The following is a 21,328-nucleotide window of genomic DNA, read 5'->3' as shown; positions in this document are numbered from 1 at the left end:
AAACTGGATTCTTTGGTAAGCGTATTTAATACTGGCTTCCTAGTGCTTACCATTTAGGGATTTTTTTTTTTTTCCTTCTATAAATAATGTAAATAGACCAAAACCAATTCTTAAGTTAGTAAACAGGATAGTAATCAGGACTGGCAGGTTTTTAGATTAGTCACCTAATTTGAAGGGTGAAGTACCCACTGTAATTTGACTGAGTTGAGTTGGGCCATAACACCTTGAAGCCATCTCACAGTGAAAGCAAATTGGTCTGTTCAAGTTCAAAATAATCATTTGATACTGATCAAAATGATTTTCTTCCCACTCCTTCACATTAAACCGTGGTGAAGAAGGGTGTGTTCTGGTAGATGCCAAGCTGAGATCCTTCCACCTGGCAAAACTGCTTCCTCATCTGTCCTCCATATGCAACTGTTGGGTAGAACTGTGGTAGGAACATTATTGTAGGTGCATTTCGTCTCCTGTGCAGTGTCAAGAAAGATTTTATCAGTTGAGACATGGCTTTGTTCTGAGAAAGGTAGGGGTGGAAGGTCGACGTGCAGGTAACAGGCCAAGTCCTCGCAGAGGCAAGTGGAACAAACGAATAATAAGCACGGAAATCTCTCCCCTTGTGTGTTCTTAACGCTTTTCAGTTGAATGGAAAATGCTTTGTGTTTTATATTTTCAGCTCGTACAGGCATTAATTCTTAGTCGAGAAGCAAAGATGCATTAAAACATTTTTGAAACCAGATTCTCTCTTGCGTCTTCGTGTTTCCACACTGCCCCCACCGTGAGTTGCGTAGTTCCCAGTAATTAACTCAGTGTTTTTGTAATTAGGCAACGCAGGATAACTGTGTAGGATAAATGTTACATTGCACAAGGCCTCAGTCCTGTAGAAAGTTCTAAAATGGGAAAAATGCTCAAAGAGATTAAAATATACCAGTTTCATTTGCCAGTGGGAGCTTAATTTTATATGCCGATGAATATGCAAAATTGTCTTCACAGCTCCCATTACTGTATGAGCGTGGCTGGTTCACTCGCCTCGGTCTGTGACCTCGTGTACTTTAGATAATGGTGTGGGGCAACACAAGCACATCTTGAGGATGAAACACTTGGGGTTCGGGCCCAGTGTCCCCTTCAGGCACATCCAGGAGTTTCTGCTTTGAATTAGCTTTGCTGTGATGCGCTTTAGGGTGCGCCCAGTGCCAGGCGGCCTCAGGGCAGCGCGCTCTGGAAGAGCGTCTCCAAGTTTGTTTCATTGGAAGGGAATCAGGTAAGTGTACTCGGGCTTGGTGATGCAAACCACATTGTCAGAACCGAGGACGTCCTGGAGATTTACTTGCAAAATGTTTTCCTGATCCAAATGGAAACGCTTATGGGGGTGTGCGCACGCACGCACCCCAACCCTGTGACCACTGGGATTTCATTGCTGTTGGCATTTGGTAAAGCTTTCCTCTTAATAGATTGAGACACTTTGAGTAGATTAGGATTAACGGCGGGGAGGGTGGGGGGTGTGTGTGCGTGCGTGTGTCTCTGCCTTTGTGTAGCAACAAAGAGGGCAGGGATTTTGTGGAACAGTTTTTACAAGGATGTGTTTGTGCCAGTACAGTTACTCGCAGGCAGATGCAGGTTTTTCTTCTTCTCTTGATTGAAGTAATATGTTTCCAGTATTGTGGCGCTGTGTCTAAACTATTGTACCCTGTCCCTTTTAATTAGACTTAACATAGGTTTCAGGGCAAATTAGTAATTATAACCATACGGTTTCTGCTTCTGAGCTGACCAGTCTTGAGTGTGCTCAGTGTAAGTACAGTGTACCCAACAGAACACCATTAACTCTTTCTGTTAAAGAATAAATCTCACATTTATGAAACTGTCCTGTTTCTTCAAGTTCAATTTCCATGTTTCACTTGGGTGTTTGGCCCGTTGTCGTGTTCTGCCCTGAAGGCCTCCTGTGAGCTTTGAGGAAGAAAAAACATTTTGCACTTCTTCTGAAGTCTGGTGCAAGAAAAGCTTCAGTGACACTTTTTTTTTTAACCCCTGCTCACTGTGTTGTCTGCTGCTGATGCTTTTGAACCTTGTCTGACTAACAACTTGTAGTTGTCTACTGTGTCCATGTGTATTTTTTTATGTACTTCATTAACTGGTATAGCAGCTCACAATTAAGTAGTCCACGGCACCCAGAGGTGATTCATGAGCATTAATCTGCTACTGTGATCCAAATAATGGAGATTCGGTTCGCATTTTGAACACTGAATAATGACTTGGTCTTGATTTGCTTCTGATTTTTAACTGCTGTTGAAAATTTGCTCTTACCTGGAGTCCAAACTAACAGTGTTATATGCACGTGCATCAGCCTCTGCTGAACTGATATTCCATCTTCCTGGTTTGAAGTGTAACTTTTTCTTTTCTTTGCTCTGAATGGATGTTCATTCCTTTCCCTTTTCAAAACAAACAGTCCTTTAGGATTAGTTCAGTGCTGCATAACATACTTATCTTTTTCCTGTTGAAAGTGAGACATGCAGGACAGAGTAGTACTCTTAACAATTGTGAATACAGAGTGGTAAATAATCATATATTTTGGTTTATTGGAGTTTTTTTGGAACTTGTAGTTTTGATGAGCATCTGACATAACTTACAAGTCTTACAGAATATTCTTCATATATAAATAATGCATCTATCAGGATACCTGTTAAAAATGTTTTGGGATTTTCTTTTGCTGTTGAATTCTACCTTGGAAAGCAATTTTTGCCTGCAAATAGCTGCTGTCTTTCTTGTTTTGCTAGTATTTTCAGTATGACTCATGTCCCTGGCTCTTAATTTTCTGCTATTCTTATATCTGTGAATGGCAGGCAGTGCTGCATCAGTATGTGCAGAGTGCCAACTCTTGAAAATTTCAGCTTGGAGGCTTTCAGGGTTGGGAGGCTGAGCATGACCCACAGTTTATGCCATTTGGAGATGATCTTACAAAACTGACAGCCCTGTGCGTTTCATAAAATCCCTGGCATTAGTTCTGGCTCTGCATCTCGGTTCACCCCCCAGAACCGCATGCGGAGTCTCACGGTGCGGTGTGCTTTATGCCCTCACTGGAATATTTGCACCCTTTCAAACGTCTATCTGTGTGTAAACATCTGTCAGTTCTATACATATGAAAAAAAAAGAAACTTCTGCTCTTGAGCAGAAGCTCTTACACCTGATTAATATTGCAGAACTCACTTGCCTTAAGATCACAGAATTCAAAGGAGGGATGTACTTCCACTTGCATCTATTCTAAGTTAATCTTGAGAGGAAGAATTCTTAAAGAAAAGTACATGTTATTTGAATAATTGCAAGGTTGTCTTTAAGAGGAAATTAATCAGTTTCTTAAATGACTGCTACTTAAATATTGGTGTTGCTTCTTCACAGTAGCTTGTTATCACAAGCATTTGAGTTATTTAAAAAAAAAAAAACAACACCACCAAAACCAAACCAATCAAGCCCTTCACTAGCATTCATTTGATCTTTGATACTTTTCCTGGCTACTGTGTCACAGAACCGAAATCTAGAACAAGACTACAGGGTGCTTGCTGATTAATCAATATTGGCACCGTTTCTTTGCAGTTGCCTTGGAAATTCATCTTTGTTTTGTGTTGCAAGGGAAAATGTGAAGGTTGCTTTAAGCGGTGGTTGTAAAGGAGAGAGATGTATTTGCCATGACCATGTCCGTGTGAGTTGGAAGAGAGGCTCCAAAGTCTCTGCAAAATATGTTAGAAACGATTAGAACATATTTCTTGGGAAAGCAGTGTTAGATTTTCACAGGTGTGTTTGGTGGCTGAGCTGTGCAGTCAGTGTGAGACAGGATACTGGACCAGATGGCAGGGATGGTAGGGAGCAGTGTCTACTCTTTAATGAAATATTACTGGGAAGGCATGGAATCACAGGCAGAATTACTTTGATCTAAAAGTGGAAAATATTAAAAGGGGTAGTGGCTAAGACTAACCTTCCATAGGTATTTGAGGTTTGAAATAATTACCATTTTCAGTTACAGTTTAGTTTCTTTTACAAGAGAGCCATTAAATGAAGACATCTTCATTTCTCAAAACAGGCTTTTATTGGTGGCATGACTTGATTTCTTACATAAAATGTGTCTCTCATATTGCATTGGTAATGCCTAAGCATTGCCTTGTCACAGAATGCTTTGGGATGCCCTGGCTTTTGATTTATTAAGGGATTAAGGAAAGTGAGGGAAGAAAAGCCCATTTTGACTGTTAAATAAAAAGGATGCCATCTTTGACCTGGGAAGCCTCTCAGCCCTGAGTATTTAGAAGAAATTGTCTTTATCTGTTTGCCCCGTTGAACTCTCCTGCACATCAGCTGTTGCTCTCTGCTGAAGGCAATAGTGTGGAGCTTTTGATTACGCTGGCACAGCTGTTTGTGTACTTCATTGTTATTCCCTATCGTAGCACTGAACTTGATCTCTGTCATCCGTGCTTCCTTGCCGTACACACGTGAACGCAGCAGAGGTGCTGAATTTTGAAAACCCAAGGCTGCAGACACTCCTGTCCCACAGGCAGCAAGGACCTGTCCCAACTGCTACCTCAGAGCAAGACGAGCTCGGATGGCAGCGTGGCTCTGCCTGCCCAGCCTGCCCCTGGCTTGCTTTGTCGCAGAGCGCAAGGCACGAGGAGGAGGGACGCGCAGGTGGGGCACAGGCAGAGGCTTTACGTACTGTGGCAGCAAGCGTGGTGTGCTTTTCTCTCCAACTTCATAAAAATGGGAGTCCTGCAGCAGCAGAGCCTGCCTTGATCCGTGCCCGCGTTGTTTCTGTGTGGAGCCGAGTCGAGGACGGCGTTGCGTGGGGTGCGTCTCCCTGCCGGGCACACAGAGCCGGGCACACAGAGCCGCGCACACAGAGCCGGGCACTGCTGTTACAGACCTGAAAAGCTGCTGTGCAGCGTGGAGCTCCCAGACGGGAAATTCCGGAATAGGAATGTATCGGTATCTTTTAAGCAGGGATGGAATAGTGTTTGAGACTCTAACTGAGATTTGGGACTATTGATAAAGAATACCCTTTTTTGTTAGGACTGCTGGCAGCTGTGACACAGTACATTGCTGTCAGAATTGTAGTAGTTAGGTTCCTCTGCAAGGTTAAGAAGAATTATGCATCAGCTGAAGCTAATCCTAAATATATGCTGTACTTTCATGCTGGTTACTTGATAGAATTGTGTTATTTCCTTGAATTATCCTGTAGACCAGGATATGGCTCCCAGAAACTCATACTCTCTCTTCCCAATCAGTATGCACTGAGGAATTCTCGAACAGTTGTGAGTAATTCAAGACAAAAAGTGAGTATCTAGAAAGTGCTCAGTGGTTCTTTTCTATTATAGACATCTGTGGAACATCATATCTTAAAAATTAAAACAGCATCTTCGTTACAAAGTTGTCCATTGTTCATTGCAAACCCCAGGTCCCATACTGGGTTAGAATTTGCTACTTGGAAATATGTAGGAAAAAGAGTTTTTTCCTTTTTAACCATTTTGTCAGCAGTTAACCTCTTTTCAAATAAGGATCTATATGACACCGTCTTCCTATTTGTGGACAGAGTTGTCCTCTTGTAACTGTAGCAGCACAAACTTGAAACTGGTTTCTCAGTTTAACTCTTTGAGCTTGGTGAGACTGTCAGGAAATGGGGTAAGTTAGTGCTTCTGTTGCTTGGGAAAGTTAAAAATTGAAATTATCAAAAAACCTTATTTTGGTATTCCTATGTGTGGCTGCTGAAGGACTTTGTATATCCATCACCTGAAAATGTATTATTGAAATTTGCTTGGAAAAGAGATAAAACTGTTGAGATATGGCCATTGTATATTTGTTGCAGAACAGCACATGAGCATGGCTTAAAAAAAATAATTTAAAAATCCAGTTGTTTCTTATGACCACATCAACGCTCACTGTAGGAGGGAAAGAGGCTTTTCTCTTGTCTGGAATCTGAAATGATGTAGTGCTTGACAGGTTTTTTGGGCTCTGAAAACTCATAGCTGAGATTTTCATTCTGCTAATATTCTTTGAAGTTTTGTTAGTCAGGGCTTTATCTTCTCGTAAAGAATGGAAGGATGCAGCACGGTAAAGTTTTAACAGTAATACAGAAACTCTTGACTTAAAAAAATCTACTTTCTGGCTTTCAACATGCCAAAAACTTGGTTAGACTTCATAGAATGGTGTTCAATCCATAGCTGGTGCTGCTGGGTTTGCTACATGTAGCCCCTCTGTGAGCCAGTATCTGTTTTAAACATTGATACTTTGATAAAAAAAATAATTATTTTTAATGTCCAAATTTAAAAAAAAAATATTTTTCCGCATTTAAAATGCTGTATAAGTGTGTGTGAGGAGGTATGTAGTTATACAGTCTCCACAATATATGGCATCTTGGGAAATGGTGAAAATGGTAATGGTTTATTAGTCTGGAATATTATGCAATTAGATTGGTAAACTCAGATGCTAGAAATAGAATTCAATTTTTTTTCTCTATTCTCTTTCTATTTTCTATATATTTCTGTAATTGCTTCCTCTAAGAATTATACTGTATTTCCCAAAAATTCAAGGACAGTAAATGTTGATGAATTTTGGTTTGCCTTGACACAGTTTTGAGAAGAAGCCCTTTTTCTCCTTCCTGAATTTATAAATATGGATTAAAGCATTTTATCTGAGTGTTTTCTATTCCTCCAAGCATCAAAGTCTCCATCAGCCCTACATTTTGATTCTAAACTGATCATGTTTTCTACTGACATAGTGTTGGCTAATATGGCTTTTTTTCCCTGTTCTTGTCTATAGGATGGTTGCAGACTTTTTGTCTTTAAATAAATCCTAAAAATAGAAAAACTGAAAAGTTCTTGAAATATACATCATGTCTTTTGCCATTTGAATGGGTCTGTATGTCTTTAAAAGCATCAGATGCTTCAAAGTCTTTCAGGTTTGCTGATATTTGGTATTGAGAACTTGTGTTGCTGGCAATACAGAAGTGAAAAATGAAGCTCACTTATTTGGCTACGTTATCGCTGCAGTAATTTTTGAAGTATATAGTGATTACTGGTAGATTTGCTTAAAAAATAACTTTCTTCTTTATCTTTTAGTCTCCCACAAAAGCTGTATATAATGCTAGACACTGGAACCAGCCAGAATCAGAGGCTCTGCCAGCACCACCGGTTTTGAAAACTCCCAGTGTCCCAGTAAGTAGACTGTTTTTTCTCAAGTTTATTAAATCTCCTTTTAAGATTCACTGATATTTTTTTGAAACACAAGTTCTTGATACCTGGTAATGTCACAGTAATTCAGAATGAAGTCCACTTTGTGATGTGAGCCATTGGGTGTTTGATAGGAAATAAATTGTCAGTGGAAATACTCCAGAATGGGATCTTCCATATCATTTCAATATACAGATACAAAAAAAATGCGAACAGGCTTCAGTCAAGTTCTGTTCCCTTACCTGGGGAAGATCTGCTTCCTAACAATGGACTCCATTTCGTCTTCTGGGAGAACCCCTAGGATTAACTAGCTAATGCCCACAGAAATCAGTAAGTCGCAGGTCAAAACGGAAAAACTTAAAAAGAGATATTTCATATATTTTTACTTCCTAATGGAGTAAAATATTGTGAATTGCTGACCTGAGTCTTCAGACACAATGAAAGAAACAAAATTTTGTGTATACAGCCAGAAATGCTAATATGAACATATCAGATATGAGCATGTCTACAAAAAGTAGGCAAGAGGTGAAAACAGTTCTTAAAGTAACTTGTTTGTTCAAAAATCAGTGTTTTGAGGCTTGAGTAATTGGTTTTTTTAATTCCTTTGAGACCCTAGGAATGCAGGGTCTTGGGCTTAAATATATATATATATATATATAAAGATTGTTACTGATTATGCTAGGAGAGCATTGTACATTGTCAGCAACCTCATTTTATTTGCTGCCTTGCTTACAGTACTTGCCTGAGAACAGAAAATCAGAAAGTAAATATTTTTGCAGTGATAAGTCTTCAGCTTTTGTTGTCGTCACCAGTTTCGGTTTGGTTTAATTTTTTTAATTCCACCTGTGTGCCTGTTGTTCTGATCCAAGCTCCTCTTTGGTTTGTGGTTGGTTTTGGTTACAGTATTCTGACCAGCCTTCCCTCAACATTAAGTGCACTGCCTGGAAAATGCAGATGACTCATCTTAAAAATAACCATTACTGCCAGTGTTCGAGGAGAGAGCAGAAATCTGGGTTTCTCCTAAACCCCTTTCTCAGTTTAAATCATGTGCATTTGGACTGAAACTTTTGTTGCTTACTGAATCTTTGTATTGCTGCTGATTTTTGTGAAGTACTCTGATAGCTAACTTAAAAGCAGATTTTGTTTGAGTCTTCTCAGGCAGACTTTGAATATATCCTCTTCAGGCTCGGAAAATGTCTGGATCAGTCATATTCAGACAAGCCATTGTCATCTGTCAAACTTCTGCTTTGTAACTGGAACCATCACAATATTAATTCAGGAATCTGGCAGAGATTTGGCTGAACAAACCAGTTGGGGGAATTTGTATCTGCTCTTCATGTTATGATGCACATCTGAAGTTACTTCCGTCCCTTTTTTAACCTTGATTTACCTGTGTGTGATTAAGCTAAATGAGCCTTGATCCAAATGTGCAGCAGTAATCCCTGCGCAGATGATCCTGCCTCTCTAATTTTTGTAGAAATTTGTTACCTGAAGATCTGGATAAATTTGTCTGAGATTTATGATGAGACACCCGTAGGGTGGAAGCTGCTTATGCCAACTACTCTTTCTTATGGCCTCTCCAAGCTGCCTTGGAATTTGCTTTGAAGGGGAAGCCATTAACCGAGACTGGGATGAGATACTTCAGTGGTTCTTCCATGTTCACAGACTGATAAGATCAGAGTCCTCCAGGATGTGCTTGAAACCAGCTTTTCAGGGTGGTTTATTAGCATTTTGCCGCTGGAGCCTAAGCGAGCAAATACCGAAGTGCTGCACAGTGATAGAGGCAGCATGTGAAGAATACTCAGTGTAGCAGGTTGTTTTGGCTTTTATTTGACTGTCGATGTACAATGCACAAGAAGGCTTTCTCTCAAAATATCCCCTGGAGTGAGTAACAGTTAATGCATCCCCTGTGCCTGCATATTAATTCTGTGTTTTTCAGTCAGACTTTAAATAAAATACCATTTTTCTGTGTAAGGAAACTAAGTACAAGATGTTACCTAGAGATTGAGGGTGAGTAAATGACCGCTGGCATTGGCACTTGCACATTTAGAGTTTGGCATTTGGAGGCATTTTTCCTGTATGCCTTGTTTTCTGTAGTTTGTGTTCACACCCGAATTTGTGCCAAGGAAGTAATCTGATGATAAGCTGATACTTCAATTTATAGTAGCCTCAAACTAATAAAGAGGAGTAGGTTGAAGAGAAACCTGTAATACTTGCCTGAGTTGGCTGGAAACTTGTCAGGAGTTATTTTAGACCTGCTCTCAAGTTCTCTACTCCTTGTTGTAAGTTCAGAATAGGTTTTGCTGTATTTCATTGCGATAATATGTTGTTCCTAAAATACATCGTTCCACAAATGTGAATAAGGCCGGTGTACAGAGAATACCGTGAATTTACAAGAGCATATTGTACTTGTTTGAGGCATGCACAATGCCTCTTATTTCTCTGTGTGGCAATTTTTTTATGGTGCTACAAAGTTTGTGTTGGTAGTCTTCTACCTACAGGCAAAATAGAGTTTGGAGTACGAGATTAGAGAGGTCGGTTTTCTGGTAGGTACACTCTGAGTACAGTAGTGCAGTAGCCTCCAGCAGTAAGGGATGAGAACAGTAGGCACAGAGATTTTCAGTTCTGGCCATCTCGAGGCAGCAATTGCTCAATCCTGTGCTCGTGCCCAGGCCGGTGTACTTCATGCTGGGTCAGAATAACAACTGATACAGTCAGTCCTGGACGCTCCAGTGTAACAGAGTAAGATACTTCTATCAACAAATAATTGTTTTTAAACACTGAACTTGGTTGGTTTACTTAACCTGAAGCTTAACAAACAGTGTAAAGGACTTTTTTTTCCCCTTTTTTTTTTTAGTTTCTGAATTCCACTGGAGCTTTCTTGATTACTTAGAACTGATTTTTGTATTTAAAAGTGCATATGATTTCTGACATCCTAATTATTTTTTTTTTAAGAGTAGGTACATTGTCACACAGCGTAGGTACATCTTGGTAGTGTAAGGCAAGGACTAAGTAGTCCCAAAATGTGAGTTTGACAATTGCACAATTGTACTGTTTCCTGATGTATTTAGTGTATGTTTTCATGCTCAAAACATCTGCCCATTTTAGCACTTTCTTATTACTAGGTAAGGCTATCTTCAAAGGAGGCAATTCATAAAGATGATGGAGTTTTTAAGGCTCCTGCACCACCTCCCAAAGTGATAAAAACTGTGACAATACCTACTCAGCCCTATCAAGAGATAGTAACTGCATTGAAATGTAGGAAAGAAGACAAAGAAGTAAGTATTCTTAACAAATTTTTAAGATAAAGAATTATTGGTAATCCTAAATACTGAAGGAACAGCGTCAAAATGAAATTTGGCTTTCCTATTAAAGATAATATTTTTACCTAAACAGTTGAATGGCCTTCATTACCTTCTTAATGTTTTCTTGCACTTAAAACTTTAAACTGTACTTGTTAATGTTAAAATCAATCCCAAGAGCAACTGACCTAGGTCAAAATATTTGTCTCTTCCAGTTATACACTGTTGTTCAGCATGTAAAGCACTTCAATGATGTAGTGGAATTTGGTGAAAATCAAGAGTTCACAGATGATATTGAGTACTTGCTAAGTGGATTGAAGAGCAATCAGCCCCTAAACACACGTTGCCTTAGGTAAGATATTTTATTATAAAGCACTGAACTTATATTTAAAGGAGGTATTGAATTAAATAGTCATCAGCAAAGTGACCATGCTTTAAAATGTTGTTTGGGTAGCTACCTGGCACTTCTGCTGTAAAGAATAAAATTTGAAAGCAGTCATCAAGATGTTATATTGGGAATATTCAAAAGTAGTATGACTAGGAAGATGAAGTATAAAACTGTAAAGTAAGACACTCTTCAACACACTTGTTTTCCCTGCTATAAATTAAAAAAAAAAAAAAATTCTGATAATTTTTCTGGGATTAGTGCGATCTTATGTGCCATGTCTGTTCTTTTTTTTTTAATGCAAAATTAAATTCTAAAATACAATACCTAAGACTGAAAAGTTTGCTGGCTATATATTTAGAACTAATGTAATATTGTTTACCTCCAGCCGCCTGTTCTTTATCTTCTGTAGAGAAGTAACGTAGGTAGCAGCAGTGTTGTAGCCTCAGTACTAATTGGAAGCTTCCCGAAGTTGTCTTGAACTACTCATTGCACTCTTAATATTCTAGGTACATATTATTGCAAACTTAGTGTCAGAAATGTTAGTCTTGCTGTGAAAAGGTTTATAACTTAATCTTGGTGTCTGTTCCCTGGACATAAAAGTAATTAGAAGGGTGTTCTGTAACCATGTAATTTTTTTTTTTATACATGTAAACTTTCCTTTCTGTTTAGCAAAACTTAAAATGGTAGAGAGGGACAAACTTGAATCCACAGAGACAGGTGATGAGGACACTTTACTTGAGCTGTGAATGTGGATGAGAAAAAGCTTTATGCATTTTTGAGAGATATTTAAAAAATTTATTCTTCATGTTCCTCCAAAACTAGCAATGAATATTGTTGCTGGAGTATAAACACGAGAAATCTTTTTATCCAGTTTAAATGTACATTAAGATAAGAATAAATTAATACCTTAATGACAGTTTAGAAGTGTTTTTCATCTTGAATGCACTTAATTTGCTTGTATGGCAAGCTTCCTAAGAGCTTAAACTGACTTTTTTTTACTTTCCAAATTTATATCATGGAATGTTACTTGTATAAACACCATAAAAAATTTTTTCTTTCAGTTAACAAATTAAAAGAAAAGTATTTTTCCAAAGGAAATCATTGTGTAAGGATAGGAATAGACCTAAAAGAATCAGAAACTGGTAGGTAAGCTCTAACGGGTGCTGTTGTGATTGGAGACAGAAAGACCACTCGTTCGTTAAATGCCATAATGCTGTATAAATCTTTTATAATAAGATACCTCAGTAGTCATGGAAGACTTGATTGCAGAATCACTCCCACATTACTCTCCATTTAAAAGTAATATATTTTTAATAGTCTGTATGTTGTGCTGTGCTAGAAATGGCAGACAGCTTGCTAATAAAATTAGGGGAAGTCTTCCATTTTTAAAATAGAATCGTTATGCTGATCACTGATTACACTACTATATTTGTCAAATTTTTCCTGAAATCTGTAGTGTTCCTATCAACCGTAAATGCAGCAATAAATATTAAAAACGCTTGGGTTTTGCAAAAGTATTGTCAGGCATAAGTGGGATTAATCAATTAGATAGAGAAGCGCTATATAGCAGTGGAAGCTCGCATTTGTGATTTCTGATAATGTCTTGATCCATAATAAGATCTCCTGTGCCTCTAAATCAGAGCTTTGTGCTTAATCTGTGAACATTTTACTTTCAATTTAACTATTTTAAAATATTTCAACTTTCGTTTGAAAGAAGCCATTTCAAGGCACCCTTTCAAACCTATTTGTAGCCAACCTTAAAACAAAGCAGATGGAGTTTGGTGCTGGTAAGCAGCTGTTGAATAAAACGCTGCTCTGTTCAATTACAAACTTGCCTTCTGATGTTTCTTCTAAAATTTATATGACAGAGTTTGTCAGGCTCCGAGGTACACGGTCAGTCACGTTTTGTAGACTTGTTTATCTGCCATTGTTGTAAATTTGTTCATTTTAGTTGTTCTAATCCAGAATTCACTTTCTCCAGTGTAATCAGCTTGGCGACAAAGTGCGCCATGCCCAGCTTCCGAATGCATCTGAGAGCCCATGGGATGGTAGCCATGGTTTTCAAAACACTGGATGATTCCCAGCACCATCAGGTATGGACACACGGTGTATTTCATTAAAGCTTGATGAACTTTGTGTGCACGTAATTCAAGGTGAAGTGCCCGGTATAGTGTGTGTATGGGATCGGTGGCTCCATTTTAGAAATATGTAATGAAATGAAAAATACGAGCAACCTGTGTTCCAATGACAAATTCCCCTTCCACTGTTTGTGTGCTTCTGGGCTTAGAAGTTCTTTTAAAAAATCATTTAAGCTTTTAAAAAAAACCTGACTGTGCTTTGGATTGCTATTTTATATCTTCCCTTAAGCTTTTTAAAAATAGTTTTATTGTTGTATTTATAATTTCCTTCAGATGAAATACATTTGAAAGGAATCCTTTCTCCTGTTTAAAGATGGCTCTAGGTGCTCATCTCCAGACTTGCTTGTACGTGAATTACCACGTTCTGTAGCTGTTGTGGGGCGTTTTTTGTGTCCTGTGCTTGTCCCCTTGAGCAGTGCTGTCATTGCAGTTGTAGGATGCCTTGAGTATGTGCAGCGTTCTATGATAAATATAGGAAAGGTAAATTTTAACTACTTACGATAACATGACCCAAGAGTTAAAAACTGAAGCAGTTTGGGTTTTCCTTCTTCTCACCTTTACAAGTTCAACCCTGCTGTATTAGAAAACACTTCTTGTGGGTGATACTAGTCTTCCGGTGGTTGGAAACTGTGCCTCTGTGGGGCATCCCTTGAGGTATTGCTACAGGAGCTGAACATAGGAAATGTTACTTGAAGTGGGCCGTATATACGTGTATCCAGTCAGGTTTATTACTTTTAGTTAATAGCTCTGGAAGAATGACATGCAATGCAGAAGAAAACTTTGCACCCACAGAAACAGACATTTAAGAGATGATGTTTGACACCTTACTGTGGGTGGGGGAAGAAGCTGTAGAGCTTTAAGTAGCTAATTTAGAATAATAGCTTATTTTCCACCTCCCTCAAAAATTAGCAGTCGCTAACTGTAAAACATAAAAACTAGGTTCAATGCATTCATTATTTTGTGAGCTGTCAAAATAGTGCCAAGTGATACTAGAAATAAATAAAGCACAGTCACGCTATTTAGGACAGTTGCCACCACTGAGTTGCAGGAGATCTGTAGAGGACAGCTTCAGTTCCTTGGAAAATGTACAAGCTTGCTCGGTATATTTTTGTCTGTCTTTTAACAGTTACCATTATTCCTTCATTTTCAAAAGAACTAGCACATACAGTTCAAAAGGAAATTGCATGCTATTATTAGTCTGCAGTAACAAAAAGCATTGATTATATTCACTATCTCCAATATATTTGATGAAGCGCTCCCTTTTGTCAGGAAAAAAATAATTGGTAGTTAATGTTGTAATATAGTTACAGTTCATTGTTGGTACAGGTTATACAGTGTTACAAAATTACTGATTTATCAAAGTACTATTAATAAATGCTAAAATATATGCTCTAACTACTGACAGCATATGCTTCAACAGTGACCTTCTCTGTAAAAGCTTGCTGTCTTCATATACTACCCTTTCATTCACTAATTATATCACTAAAATTTTAACCTGATCAAAAGGAATAGAGATTTCTCCACTGAACCTCAGTGCAGAGTAACTCCAGAATAATAAATTACACTACTCTTTGCTTGCACGGCTTAAATCCGTTTAAGATTAATAAGGATTGGGGGAAAAACCCCACAATTATTTTGTTAATATTTTCTTTAATGTATTTTGGAGATGGGAAAACTGCCACAATGATGTTGCTAATGGAAACAAGCATGAGCCCATACTGCAGTCGCTGTACTGATACAGTGGATTAGACTGAGAAAGTAAGGGACTTTTACATTTCCATAAAAATATAAAATAGAAGTTGCAGAGGTGGTTTTTTTAACCATCAAGGAAAACAAAATAACCAGTTATCTTACTGAGCTATGCCCCAAAATATTTACATGGAAATTACTTGTTCCACTGAACTTTTCTGGTAGATTTGTCTTTAAGCTACAGTTTGGTTTTTAACTGACTTTGTCTCTTCAGCTATGCTCTAAAGGTTTTGGAGTATAATTAATTTTTAAAATCTATATTTTCATTATAGCTGTCACTAGTTAGGCATAGAAATGTGGTTTTGTAATGTCTTCAGCATGTGAATAATTAAAAAAAAAAGTGCATTAAATGTAGTGCTGAACCCTAGAAAATAACCATCTGTTCCCACAAGCTGGAGTATAAATAGAACAAGCAAGGGAAGACAAGGATGAGAGTGGGTGTAAATGGTCTGCCATTTCTGGAGTGTATGTTCAACTAGGATGTTTTCCTGAATTCTGTAGCAACTCCATAGTTAGATATGCCGTAAAATTTCTGTCTAGAGCAAATTCTATTTATTTTACTTTTTTTCTTCTCTCCACATTTGTTTGGAAGCAGAATGTGTTTTAAGCATCTTGAATAGAACGGGGGGAAGAAGAATCCCACCCAAAAAAACCCAGCTTCACTATGGCAATCCATAAGGGTGGAATTTTGAGGGTTTGATAGGGTTCTTGGGTTGTTTTGTTTGTTTTTTTTAGGATATTGATCGAAATTGAGTTGTGCTGACTATTTTCCCCTCATTCTCACCAGAGTTCTGTGTAGGTAGGGCATGAGGTAGCTTTCAGACAACACGGTTCACTGTTTTTTAACACTTAGAGAAGCAAAATCGGAGCAAAATGTAGAGTTGTTATATTCCAGATTAAACCAACTTGCCTGTAGGGACTAAGATAAGAAAAATGAGTTTCAGAAAACCCGTATTGCTGGCACGTAGGTGAAGCTGGTTTGTTCCAGGTTACAGGCGCCGTTCACATCCGAGGCCCTTGCTTTTGTAACACCGCTGTTTCCCTGCTGCCCGTCGGCATCGGGAGGCTCTGCCCTGGGTGCCCTCTGTCTATATCCTGGTGCAGGAATCTAGTTCTTGTTACACACATAACTACCCCCTTCCTTTTTGCTTTCCTGGCAATCTTCCTGCAGCCTGAAACCTTCTGTATAATGTCTCTGTCCCCTGCTCGGGTCCCTTCTGAGCACATTTAAGTGTCTTAAAGCTTGGTTGGAAGGTCTGGAGGGAAGTGTTGACAGCCCATGTGGAGGAAGATCCATTACAGGCAAGGGCTTGGTACAAAAGCTCACAAAAAGAGCGTGATTGCCCTTATCAGACTTTGGAGTAACTGTAAAGCATTTCTGAGTAGTGATCTAAGAACAGTGTCTGACTTTCTGAAATGTCTAAATACTGGCAGCTCAGATCATAAATTCAGCAGTTTCCCTCTATTGACTGCTGCATAGTTTTTAGTTGATAGAAACTCCTTTGGGGGCTTAAGCATGTTTTTACCAGGAAGCTCACCTAGATAATGATGGTCACTAGAAAATAGTTCTTCATAGATGTTTCTTTCTTGGGTCCCACGCTGGCTGAACAACAGTTGGCAGAGTAGGCTTTGGTTTCTCTGGAATGCGTGTGCTCTGTTTTAACAACTGTCTTTCTGAATGAACAGAGAGTCTTCTTCCAGGAACCTGAAATTTCTTACAGTTTAAACCAGTTGCAGGTGAATCCAGAGTAAACAATTTCTATAATTAAAATGATAAAATTTCAAGGTTTATGGGAGAAAGGTAATAGAAATTAAAGGAAAAAAATGTATACCCTGTCTGTGTAGGCAAGCCGCATAGATTGCTTTCTGCCTTACATCTGACGAGGCTGGAATAGCAATATTCACAGATATGATTTCTTTTGTTGTTTGTTTGTGTTTTTTTAAAACAATCAAGGTTGTATTCATGAAAGGAGATGTAGATTTGGAAACTCCTGCTTCCTTCCTTCAGTCTTCCAAGTACATCTTTGGTAGTTAGTCAGATTGAATTCTTTGTTCACCTGAAGGTTTCATTGGCTCAGGCACAAAGGATTTTTAACACAGCTTTTGGTAGACCGTCGGCTGCCCAATTCTGTTCTGGAAATGCTGATACTGCTTAGTATGACCAAGTGTGATTATTACTTGCTTCTAAAATAAACAGAAGCAGCTAATGATTGCTTTGGTGGTTGGCTGAACTGTCAACAAGATGTTAATCTGCTGTGACACACAAACTCTGCTCTTTCCTGTCGAGCTGTACAACATTGATATCACAGAATTAGTTTGTCTCCATTTTTAATTTATTTTATGCAGAGAAAAATGGAATAGACGTATGCGGCACATTGACTCTTGAGAGTTGAACTCAGTAAGACACACACATACCCACCAGTTCCAGATGTTGTCAGAGGTTTCTCAAAGTATTGTGCCCAGTACAGCTTCATTCTCCGGGGGCATTTCTCCTCTTTACCGTAACGTGGAGGTCACTGGGTAGATGAGTCTCTTGGTACAAGTGTTGTACTTACGGCACTGGGGACAGATAGCTGTGATCTGATCTCTGCACTGGTGTTTGCCCCCTCCTGACAGTCACCTTCTGCCTTTGCTTTTCTGGATCCTCCTGAAGATGAGATTAAATTCCTCTTGGAGAAGGATTAAGTTTAGTTATAGTAAGAGGTTCTGGCACACCTATGGTCAAGATAACGTGCACTTGTTGAGGACTCATGGGGATGTGGCAAGGAGGAAGCTGATTTGTACCCTGGCTATTTCCAGAAAGCAGAATTCCCCTGAAAATTAAATGTGTTTATGCTGGAAAGGTTTGGGTAAACTGTTGACTGACAGACTTGCTTGGCAGAATCTGAACATATGCTACCAGGCTCTCTTTTTTTTTTTTTAAAAAATTTTTTTTATTTTTATTCCCCCTTCCCCCCTGCTCACCCCCTACCCCCTTCCATGCAAACACTGTCCCCACCATCTCTGTATTTTCTGGTGCTGTCACCAGCTTGTCCCACCAAACCAGAATGTTCACCTAGGTTGCCACGTACCCTCCGCTTTTTCACTTTGTTCCCCTGCCATCTGTCTCTTCTATAATACTGTGTTACTGGAGTTACCTTTCCTTATTCTATCTGCAGCACTGAGTCCCTTAAAAGTAAAAAACCTTGCTTTTCTACTGGGGCTTTGTAAATATATTAAGTGGTTTAAATCTCGGTGGAATTGGTTAGGAGAATGCAGTAGGAACTTCTAGAAGGAATCCGTGTGCAACAGTGAGTACTCAGGCAAGTGCTAGCATAGATTGGGAGTTCTCAGGGTTTTTATTTTGAAAATCTTCAGCTTGTTTAACAAAAAGGGTAAAAGGTCTGCCTAATGTGAGTACTAAAAACTCTTCTTTTTTTTTTTCTTTCTTGTCCCAACCCAAGAATTTGTCCCTTTGTACAGCAGCTCTAATGTACATCCTGAGCAGAGATCGTTTGAACATGGATTTAGACAGAGCTAGTCTAGATCTGATGATTCGGCTTTTGGAATTGGAACAAGATGCTTCTTCTGCCAAGCTGCTGAATGAAAAAGACATGAATAAAATTAAGGAAAAAATTCGGAGACTGTGTGAAACTGTTCACAACAAACATCTTGATCTCGAAAACATCACGGTGGGTATCGTGCTTTTATTTGAAAGCCTTGGCAGTAGTAGAATGCTTAATAAAATGGAACTTGTAAGCATCATCCTTAATCTCCTGTCTCCCAGCTAAGAAGTCATGACATTCTGTCTTCCTTCTCTGTATATATGACTGCACTGCAAGTGTTTCCTTTGTTAAATTTGAAACTTCCTTTCTAGAAGACTGTTAGTATGATAAAGTTATGATGTTCTTCAGCTGTCTCCTTCACCATTTGCTCCTGCTAAGGGTAGCTAGTTAAAGGCAGCGATTAAAAACTAGTAACATTTTAAATAACTGTGTGTTTAAAGGCCACATTTAGATTATTTGGCTCTGTTTCTTTGCCTAAATTTTATACATACATTCACAAACAATACAGGGGTTCTTGCATGAGAATAAAACTATTGTGTGTTAAATGGAAAATGTGGTGCAGGTTCTGCCATTTAAAAAAAATTAAAATCTGTCCTACAGAAACTGATTTCTCTCTGTCCAAAGTGTGGTGACAGATCTGCTGAATACTGTAAACGTGGATGATTTTTTTTTTTCCCTTCCTTTCTCAAACACACTTGTTTTTTATGAATGTATCTTCATCTGCAACAGAGCGAACTGTTTTTGTTTAAAAATAAATTTGGCCATGGTTTGATGCTAGCATCAGGCTAGCTTGAAAAATAAATGGTAAGTTGCAAGTCTTTTTCAGAGTGTATTTAAAGAATTAATGACAGATTGAGTAGATGAGTGGTCATAGATGGCAAAAATTAGTAATGTGGTTTTGTTTTCACCATATTTCAGTTTAACAGATGTTAGTATGATCTCAATTTTTTAACATCTTGTAATACATTCTTTTAATGTTTTAAAGATTCTTACTAGGTTTTTGCCATTTTTCGTGTAATACTTATACCCAACAGGAGAAGCTTCTGATTTATTGTTTATGAAATGAGGTTTTTTAGAGCTCTCTCTCTGCAAGTAATGTTTCAACTCCTGCCAGTAATCTGCAATTAAGATTGTATTCCATTTAGGTTAGATTAAAAGGTTATATGCCTTGTTTAGCTGGGATTTTCTTTTGTAGATTTTGGGAATTTTTTGTTGATTTAGGAAAGGTTTGGTTTGGGTTTTTAACCAAAATTATAGCTATGGAACAGAGCTCTGAATTTGTGTGAAAAGTCAGTATAATGTAGCAGCAGAAGGAGATGAATTTTGGGGGAGGGAGATAATATTGATGAAATAATTCTTAATCTTTGTAATCAGTTTGTGGTGACAAAGGACAATTATTTCTGTTTGGTTCGGGCTTGTCTCCTACGAATTTATGAAGTTATGCGTGTAGAGGACTCGTTAATTTTTTGGCCTTTGAAATTTGCAAAGAGAGAATGAATTTGAGATCAGCGTACTCTCTAAATTGACGATTCATTCTGTGTTGATATCTTCAGATTGTGGTTTGTCTCTAGGTGGTGATCAGCTAGGAATTGGTATAATCAGTGTCTTATTTCAGTGCTGGTTTGGCACCAAAGGCAGCTCACGTAGCTCCCGGTCTGTCAGTGCCAGGATATCTTTTGCACTATAAAATGTAAGAGAGCTCCTTTATTAAGCATGGAACAGCTGGTACAGGTTCCTCATTGCTGCAGCGTCCAGGCACATAGACCACTGTTCTCCTGTTTGAGCTTTTTTCATATTCATAATCTGAGCTAGCCTGATGGGTTTTTATGAATTGTAATTCTGTTCTTGTGTTTTCTTAGGCATGGGTTTTAAAGGGACAGGATATATTAAAATGAACTTTATCTTGTGAGGAGGTTGTCCATGAGTAAAAATATTATCATCACAGGCCATCAGTTTCAGCTGTGGTTGTTTTTCTTTTTGCTGGGGCATCTCTATTTCTTAAAATTATGTCAAGCTGTTGTTGTAAATGTGTTGAATACTGTAGTACCTCACAGATGGAAACTGGTTCCTGCCCACCTGCACCATCTAGAAGCAGAGACTATATAGTGTTTAGAGAATATATGCAAGCCAAATGAGATGATTAGTTTCTCTTCCAGTTTATGATAGTAGTAGTGATAAGTTGAGACAATAATGAACTTCATATGTAGAAGGTAAAGTTGCTTTCACATAGATCTCTGTCGTGAGATAAAATAATTGCTGTTTTGTACCAGATGACAGGCAGAAAATGCTAACAAAAACACAAATCTTCTGGGGGTAAAGAAGAGATCTGTGCTTTTTCAGACTCCGACACATCTACTGAGAAGCAGAAGGATTGCAGCAGATGTTTTGGTAACTCCAGTTTGTGCCTAAGCAGTTACACCTTCATTTATTTTGCATCTTGCACAGATCAAATGAAGATACCGATACTGCCTGGCTCTTTGCACAGACACTGTTTGTGTGACTATCTAGAAGTTAGATTGGCCTAATGTTTGATTACTCAGGTATTCAAAGGGTACCATTTTCTAGACTGCTGTGAACATTAACAACATCAACCCAGAAGCTGAAAAGGGGTTCTCTGTGGTTGAACTTGCTCCAGGGTTGTTGCTGGTTTAGAAGAAGATAAAACCTGAAGAACTTGGCCTTCCTGTTAGCAAATGGCGCTTGCCTGTCAGTCAGCATAGCCCTCTCTAGCTGGTGTGTGCAGCTAGCTCCTCTTGCATCACAGCAAAAACCTTCAGAAGCGATTTTTCAGTTGGTGAAAAGAAGTTATTCTGTTTTTAACTATCAGCATAAGGCTGAAGGCTTAAGGGAACCGTGTTTTGAACATCTGGTGTTAAGATTTGATAGTAATTGACATAAAAAATTGGATTGAATGGGTTACTTTCCTCAAATGCAGAAGGGTTACAAGGTTTTGATTCATTTCATTTAAAAAAAAATTATGTTTTTATCCCCAGTAGTATAAAATAGCAAG

At 38.5% G+C, this 21,328-nt stretch overlaps 1 protein-coding gene across 5 annotated transcripts in view; it reads left to right on the top strand.

Moving 5' to 3' along the window:
• WAPL (WAPL cohesin release factor) overlaps window positions 1-21,328 on the top strand; it is a 72,374-nt gene that overhangs the window by 38,242 nt on the left and 12,804 nt on the right. For 4 of the 5 annotated variants that reach the window (XM_074924461.1, XM_074924460.1, XM_074924463.1 and 1 more), the window contains exons 5-9: window positions 7,086-7,181; window positions 10,322-10,474; window positions 10,714-10,850; window positions 12,868-12,979; window positions 18,217-18,444. In XM_074924461.1, coding sequence (XP_074780562.1) covers window positions 7,086-7,181; window positions 10,322-10,474; window positions 10,714-10,850; window positions 12,868-12,979; window positions 18,217-18,444 — 726 coding nt within the window. The remainder of the gene's footprint in view (window positions 1-7,085; window positions 7,182-10,321; window positions 10,475-10,713; window positions 10,851-12,867; window positions 12,980-18,216; window positions 18,445-21,328) is intronic. The other variant, XM_074924464.1, reaches the window with a different exon arrangement.

The sequence above is a fragment of the Athene noctua genome, chromosome 21, assembly GCF_965140245.1.
Source record: "Athene noctua chromosome 21, bAthNoc1.hap1.1, whole genome shotgun sequence".
NCBI lineage: Eukaryota > Metazoa > Chordata > Aves > Strigiformes > Strigidae > Athene > Athene noctua.
This window is presented reverse-complemented; position numbering and strand designations above follow the sequence as displayed.